This window comes from Nicotiana tomentosiformis, chromosome 2 (genome assembly GCF_000390325.3).
Source record: "Nicotiana tomentosiformis chromosome 2, ASM39032v3, whole genome shotgun sequence".
In the NCBI taxonomy this organism is placed as follows: domain Eukaryota; kingdom Viridiplantae; phylum Streptophyta; class Magnoliopsida; order Solanales; family Solanaceae; genus Nicotiana; species Nicotiana tomentosiformis.
The window spans coordinates 119,852,168-119,859,710 of record NC_090813.1 but is presented as its reverse complement, the minus strand read 5'-3'; the positions used below and the strand labels follow the sequence as shown (position 1 = coordinate 119,859,710).

General features: G+C 38.5%; 1 protein-coding gene and 1 pseudogene across 6 annotated transcripts; both read left to right on the top strand.

Annotated features, from left to right (window-relative positions):
- The first annotated feature begins 1,338 nt into the window (after positions 1-1,338).
- On the top strand, positions 1,339-6,907 carry LOC104103600 (DEAD-box ATP-dependent RNA helicase 21-like). 6 transcript variants are annotated; one of them, XM_070196028.1, is made up of 4 exons: positions 1,339-3,503; positions 3,589-3,640; positions 4,754-4,829; positions 5,729-6,907. In XM_070196028.1, exon 1 carries the CDS (start codon positions 1,413-1,415, stop codon positions 3,366-3,368), a length of 1,956 nt encoding a protein of 651 aa, XP_070052129.1. In that variant the 5' UTR covers positions 1,339-1,412; the 3' UTR covers positions 3,369-3,503; positions 3,589-3,640; positions 4,754-4,829; positions 5,729-6,907. The 6 variants fall into 6 exon arrangements, with proteins under 6 accessions (XP_070052129.1, XP_070052130.1, XP_070052128.1 ...); XM_070196029.1 differs by lacking the exon at positions 4,754-4,829; XM_070196027.1 differs by having other exon boundaries at positions 4,754-6,907.
- On the top strand, positions 3,423-6,907 carry LOC104091746 (probable metal-nicotianamine transporter YSL6; annotated as a pseudogene).
- Positions 6,908-7,543: the final 636 nt, after the last annotated feature.

The following is a 7,543-nucleotide window of genomic DNA, read 5'->3' as shown; positions in this document are numbered from 1 at the left end:
TGTGAACATCTAATCCCGACTAGCCTTGTTGGTTCAAGTCCTAACCAGCCCACATGCCACCCTTACACCCAATTGAAGCATTAGAACGTGAACATCTAGTCCCTACTAGCCTTGCTGGTTCAACGATCATTGCAGATGAATAAACTTTGACTTTTGGCAAGTTTACTACACTCAAGAGAACCAACTAGTGTAGCATTAAGATACAGCTGCAGCTATCTATCAGGAATGTAAAGTGACACTTCTATATTATTCTTCAGAAACTCCGTAACAGCAGGACAAAAAGCTCAATGCATATATTCATATAAGAAAAAGCTGATGTGAGATGACAACAGGAATCCATAACATAGCTGCTTAGAAAATTGAATGTGAACTATTTTCATAGAGTCTACTTACTTCAGCAACAATTTTGTTTTCCGCAGTGATTTCATACGTCCAATTACTTCAGCAAGCTTAACAATAAAACTTTCAGGAGGAGCACCATGGATATCCTAGGGCAAAGATGAAGCATTTGCAGATGTTTCAGTATCAGAATCAATCTTGCTTCCAGAAAAATGACCCAGTCGTTTGAATTAAAAAACTCAGCCCCATATCCTAACCATAACTTATTCAGACCCGCTTCCCCTCCCTTTCCTCCCATTAAAACCATTAAACCCATAACCCCTTGCCCCTTGGTTTGTCGTTAATTCTCTTTCTTAGTAAATTTACAGACATCCGACTGTTATGACATAATGAAATAAAAATCAAAATCAGATTTTGTTACTGATCTACCAAACCGATCATGAAAGAAAGAGGAAATTTAAAAGGTTTCCACTATAGCAATACCAAAAAATAACTGAACCTTTAGTTCCTCTTAAAGTCTGCTAACGAGGGAGTTTGCTTCAAAAATTTGAAGAAGAGTTTTTTATAATAATTTTCAATTCTAATAGAAACTGTTTCAATAAAAAGTTTTTAAGATAGTTTGTCGACTTATGCAAAAGAAAAAACTTTTCTTTCTTGGTAGTTAGCTGAAAAACAATTTTGCAAATATTTTAATAATTAAAAAAGATCAAAATTTTGAAGCAAACACCATTAAATGAGCCACATGATGCATTAAAGCACCCAATTGAAGTATTAGAACGTAAACATCTAGTACCTACTAGTCTTGACGGTTCAAGTATCATTGCACCTGAATAAACTTTGATTTTTGACAAGTTTACTAATTACTACACTCAAGAGAACCAAATAGCGTAGCATTAAGATATAGCTGCAACTAATGTCCTAATCCTTCAAGGATTATGTTAGCGCGGAGAAATTCCTAATCCGGAGAATTCCTTTTTTTTTTTTTTTTTTAAGAAATCCTATTTCAACTTGAAATAGGATTTCTTCGATTATAAATATATTAGTATGACGCACTATTTTGGTGTATCACGACAATGAACTCCCATCTTTCTCCCATCTTTCTCACTAAAGCACAGCGACAACTGCTCCGCCGCCACGATGAACACCATCACAAACATATCCTTCACATCCGTCGTGACAGGAACGGAGAAAGAGATTCAAAAAGAGACAGGGGAGAGTCGATGGACCGGGAGGCCGAGCGCAGGAAACGGAAGGAGCGTGACGAAGAATTAAAACAACGAAAGCGAGCTCGATTGGAGAAAGAAAAGGAGGTCGAAACTACTAAAGAGTATTATCTGGGCCCGGAAAAGCCCAAGAAGCGAGAGATCATTAACAAATCCCGGTTCTCCTTCGACTGGGCACACAGCGAGGACACATCACGTGACATAAGCTCTCTCTACCAAAACCCTCATGAACCCGGTTTACTCTTCGGTCGCGGATTCCGTGCTGGAATAGACCGAAAGGAGCAGAAGAAGCTGGCAGCCAGGACTAAGAGGGATTTGCTGGAGGAGATACGTAAGAGGAACGGCATCGAAGGGACTGCAGTAGAAGCAGCTGCCTTGAAGAATAAGGAACGAGATGCTGACATGTACGACACTTTTGATATGAGGGTTGATCGACATTGGTCGGACAAGAAGCTGGAGGAAATGACTGAAAGAGATTGGAGGATATTCAGGGAGGATCATAATATATCTTATAAAGGGTCGAGGATACCTTGGCCCATGAGGAATTGGGCCGAGGGCAAGTTGACTACCGAGTTGCTCAAGGCCGTTGACAGAGCTGGCTACAAGAAGCCATCTCCTATTCAAATGGCTGCCATTCCCCTTGGACTTCAACAGCGTGATGTGATTGGCGTCGCGGAAACTGGTTCAGGTAAAACTGCTGCATTTGTTCTCCCTATGTTAGCTTATATCAGTAGGCTTCCTCCGTTGAGGGAAGAGAACGAGGCGGAGGGGCCATATGCTGTTGTAATGGCCCCCACGCGAGAGCTAGCTCAACAGATTGAGGATGAGACTGTTAAGTTTGCGCACTATTTGGGTATCCGAGTTGTTTCTATTGTTGGTGGACAGTCCATAGAGGAGCAAGGTTTTAGGATTAGGCAAGGTTGTGAAGTAGTAATTGCTACTCCCGGTAGACTTCTCGATTGCTTGGAGAGACGTTATTGTGTTCTGAATCAGTGTAATTATGTTGTTCTTGATGAGGCTGACCGAATGATGGACATGGGTTTTGAACCTCAGGTTATGGGTGTATTGGATGCTATGCCTTCGAGTAATATGAAACCAGAGAATGAGAATGAAGAGCTTGATGAGAAGAAGATTTATCGAACCACTTATATGTTCAGTGCTACCATGCCACCTGTTGTAGAGCGGCTGGCTAGAAAATACTTGAGAAATCCTGTTGTCGTGACTGTTGGCACTGCTGGAAAGGCTACTGACCTCATTACTCAGCACGTGTTCATGGTAAAGGAATCGGAGAAAATGTATATGCTGCAGAGGCTGCTGGATGAGCTTGGAGATAGGACTGCTATTGTGTTCATCAACACTAAGAAGCAGGCTGATTTTGTTGCCAAGAATCTGGACAAAACTGGCTATAGGGTAAGCACACTGCACGGTGGGAAGTCACAGGATCAGAGAGAAATCAGCCTTGAAGGATTTAGGACAAAGAGGTATAATGTGTTAGTTGCTACTGATGTTGCCGGTCGTGGAATTGATATACCTGATGTGGCCCATGTGATTAACTATGATATGCCAAACAATATTGAAGCATACACCCATCGTATTGGACGTACAGGTCGTGCAGGAAAGAAGGGTGTAGCCACAACATTCTTGACCCTACAGGATACTGATGTCTTTTACGATCTTAAGCAAATGCTCATCCAAAGCAACAGTCATGTTCCCCCCGAACTTGCAAGGCACGAGGCTTCAAAGTTCAAGCCAGGAAGTATTCCTGACAGACCACCTAGGCGGAAAGAAACTCTATTTACTCATTAAAGTTGGAATTAACTTGTATGCTATCGTAGTGTTCAAGATTTAAGAATTTCTATAATGGAATCTACTGAAAGATGGAGCGAGGCGGGAATGATGGAGGTGGTAGATACAGTGGAGGGTTCCTTCATAGTGACAGTGGTAAACACGTAACTAATTATTATCATTTTTGTAAAGGAGTTTCATTCTGTTACTAACAAGTAATGTGTTGTTAACTTTCCTGAAGGAATTGCTATCTTATTCTGGTCTGGATTGTCGACAACTGAGCGTTACTTAAGGTTCCATCTGTAATCGTAAACTCTCTTGTTTCTTATATTTCTGTTATACATTAGTTTATCTTCGGTAACTGTCTGCTTAGTTTTGGTTTTTCTTATATTTATGTTATACATTACTTTATCTTAGGATACGGTGTGTGCTTAGTTTTGATTGCTCTTCTTTTCTAGTTTTGATAGTTATTACTGATGCTGAGAACTTCTCTGTGCTGAAAATAATTTTCATTACCTAGTGGGACCGTAATGTTTTCATTCAAAAAACGAACAAATCAAATGGTAATATAGCACAGTACTTCATGGAACTTCTTAACTGGAACATGCAAAGCATTCAACTTGAGACCTGATATGTAGGAGATGATATTTGAGATTATGATACATTGCTCACTTATCACTTACTTATGTTTAGATTACGCGAGGTTGCTCACTTGATAGTGAAACATATCAAGAGTTATCTAATTATTTTCTTTTTATGTGAAGACAATCTGAGGCCATTGTGCCATTGATACTTGTAGGGCCCTTAAACTGAAGTTTGAGTAAAAGAGCATTGAGCTGGCAGCCTTTGATATTGGAGAATTTGTCTATTAAAACTACTAGTACGTGACTGATTAGAAATTTCTACCTCTGTAGAGTTTGCTCATACAAAAAATAACTTCCTTCCTAAGCTCTTAGCCTTGGAATTGCTGTCATGTTTCCTGTTTGTATGACATGATGGATAATGAGAATTACAAATTTTGTCTGCGGTGAGTAACCATTCTCTTGCAAAGTTGATATTGGCATTTTTATCCAGTATAAGTTTAATGCTTGCTGTATGCATGGGAGGCGGAGCCTTGTACCTTAGAACATACCAGAACGGATACTAACAGTGGACCTGCTGTTTAGGACTATATATTTGTGCAGTTTAGTCTTGGCTGACTAACCCTTCCTCTTGCTAGTTTATACTTGCTAGCTTTTGTATTCAGTTGAACTTCATTACATGTCTTGTATCTGTGTGTGGGGGGTGTGTGTGTGTGTGTGTGTGGTGGGGGGGGGGGGGGGGTTGCACTGCCTCATTCATGCTACAACTGATCATCAAGCTAATTTCTGTTTATTATTTTGTGATGGAAATACAATCTGATTAAGATAGCATCAATCTCCGTGATGGATTTCAGAAATAACAGCAAACAGAAAAATCTTCCCATTGTCAGGGAGGTCTCAGGTGATGCTCAATTATCGAAGTACAATTTATTTACATACTATATATCTTATTTAGAATATAATCAGGCCACATCTTCAGCTTACTGAGGACATGACCCTCTATAAGAGAGCGTGGAGGTCGAGGATTAAGGTTGTGGGTTGATGAGTAGTTGCATGTTTTCCTTCTCCATACCGGTCGTATTAGTATTACGCCCGTTTTCTCTTATTCTTAGATTTTTTATTACTGCATGTTGTTGCTTGCTTCCGTTATCTTATTTTTCTTGCCGTTATTACTGCTTCCTTTATGGCTTCTCTACTACCATATTTTTTTTTAACTGCTGGATTATGCTTTTCTTGAGTCGAGTGTCTATCGAAAATAGTCTCTCTACTTTCACAAGGTTGCAAGGTTTGCATACACACTACCTTCTCCATACCCCACTTATGGGATTTCACTGAGTATGTTGTTGTTGTTGTTACTGGCAAGGATAATACAATGAGGTTGAGCACCAAACTTTTAATAATTTAATATTAAAGAAATTGTTTGAGTATCGGATTAGTATACTGATGTATAGTTTGTAATGACGAGAAAACAAGCTGCTGAAATTTGATAGCACTAGACTTTTTCTGTTTTCTTAATGATCTCACTGCATTTAAGTGAATATGTTCAAGGAAAGACAAAGTGATCGTCAGTGTTGCATTGACATTGCTCCTGGATTACCATGCTGCAATTTCTCTGTGATTGAATCGATCTATTCAGAAATATAATATATGGAAGTTCCGTTGTATTATCACAATATTTAGTTTAAAGTCTGTAACAAATTAATCATACAGTTAGCATGGAAGTTTGGGTACTCCCAGTAAAATGATCAGATGTTCTTATATCTGAAGTTTCTCAATGTTGTGCATTCAAAACTTCTATAGATGGTGAAGATTCCAAATTACAACTCGAAAAGAAGCGTGATGAGGTTTCCTGAAAGATAAGATACCATTTTGGTTTGCTGCTTCTGGATAAATTGTCCTGGCTGCAATATCAACGGCCACAATGCCAATTATCTTTCCTTCACTCAAGTGGTATTTGGTCCTTTGCTCATATCTAATTGCCCCTGCCCTCACCTTCTGCAACTCCTATGCAACTGGCCTCACAGTCTGGAGCTTGGCTTTAACTGATGGGAAGATGTCTCTTTATTATTGTTTCACTAGTAGGAAGCAATGACGGGGTCATAGCAGGATTGGTAGCATGTGGGGTTATGATGTCCATCATCTCCACTGCTGCTGATCTAATGCAAGATTTCAAGACAGGGTATCTTACAGAATCATCAGCTAAATCTATGTCTGTCAGTCAATTGGTGGGAACAGCAATGGGTGCATTTGCTGCACCCCTTACATTTTGGATGTATTGGAATGGTTTTGACATTGGCGCTCCTGATAGTGCATACAAAGCAATTTATGCTGTTATGTACCGAGAGATGGCCATTCTCGGAATTGAGGGGTTCGCTGAACTTCCCAAGCATTGCCCTGCATTATGTTTGTGAGTTCTTTGGGCAGCTCTAGCCCTAAACCTCTTGAGGGATGTGACTCCGGCAGAATATTCCCGTTTTATTCCTATTCCGATGGCAATGGCTGTGCCATTATACATTGGAGCTTATTTTGCAATCAACATGTTTGTTGGTACAGTGATATTATTTGTATGGGAGAGGATAAATAAGAAAGATGCAGTAGATTTTGCTGGTGCAGTAGCCCCTCTGTTTGATATGTGGGGATAGTATTTGGACGATACCATCAGCTATCCTCTTCATCTTCCGGATCAACCCACCAATTTGCATGTACTTTGGGCCTTCTGCACACAGCTGAGCAGCAAGTGCAATCCTTTTCTTCAAGAATACTTCAACAACTATGCCTCGGTCCAAAACAAGTTGGGGTCGCCCCAGCTAAAATTCTGTCAGGTTGTAAATATTCTGTCTCTCCAGCTCATCATCCATACCTGTAAATATAGTGTTACAAGAAATGTATTTCTTGGGATTGTCACTATTGTATTTAAGGACATGTGTTATCTATATCGCTGACACATTAATAGGACTGTTTTATAGCCTGTTTGGCCAAGCTTTTCCCTACCCCAAAAGTATTTTTTTTTCCCTCAAAAAGCACTTTTTTTCTCAACTTGAGGCGTTTGGCCAAGCTTTTTTGGGGAAAAAAAGTCCATCTGGGAAGAAGCAGAAGCAAATTTAGAGAAACAGAAAAAAGTAGTTTCTTCCCAGAAGTAGAAGTAGTTTTGACTTTTCTTCTTATTAAAAATACCCTTAGCAAAATATGGTATATATCAAAATAACCTTACTTATTTTAAATCTAATACTTAGAATTAGAGATTATATTATTGAACTCTCCTAATGTATAAGTATTTCTTTTTATTTTTAGGATAGTTTTCTAATATGGTGACTTTTGAGGTGAATGCTTTTATTTGTTAAATAATTTTTTGATATATTTAAATCATCTTGAAAGAATTAAAGTACTTTTAAATTTTATTATCATGTTTTACTTAAATAAAATAAAAAAATTGAATTATTATCTTTAATAATAAATATTTGAGATTATTTATTTATTCATATAATATTAACTATTAAGTAAATCTTTTCATGTCCTTATTCATAACTTGATACTTAAAAGTACTTTTTGAAAAGTTTGACCAAATATAAATTATTGTTCAAAAGTGTTTTTTAGGTTAATTAGCCAAACACAAAC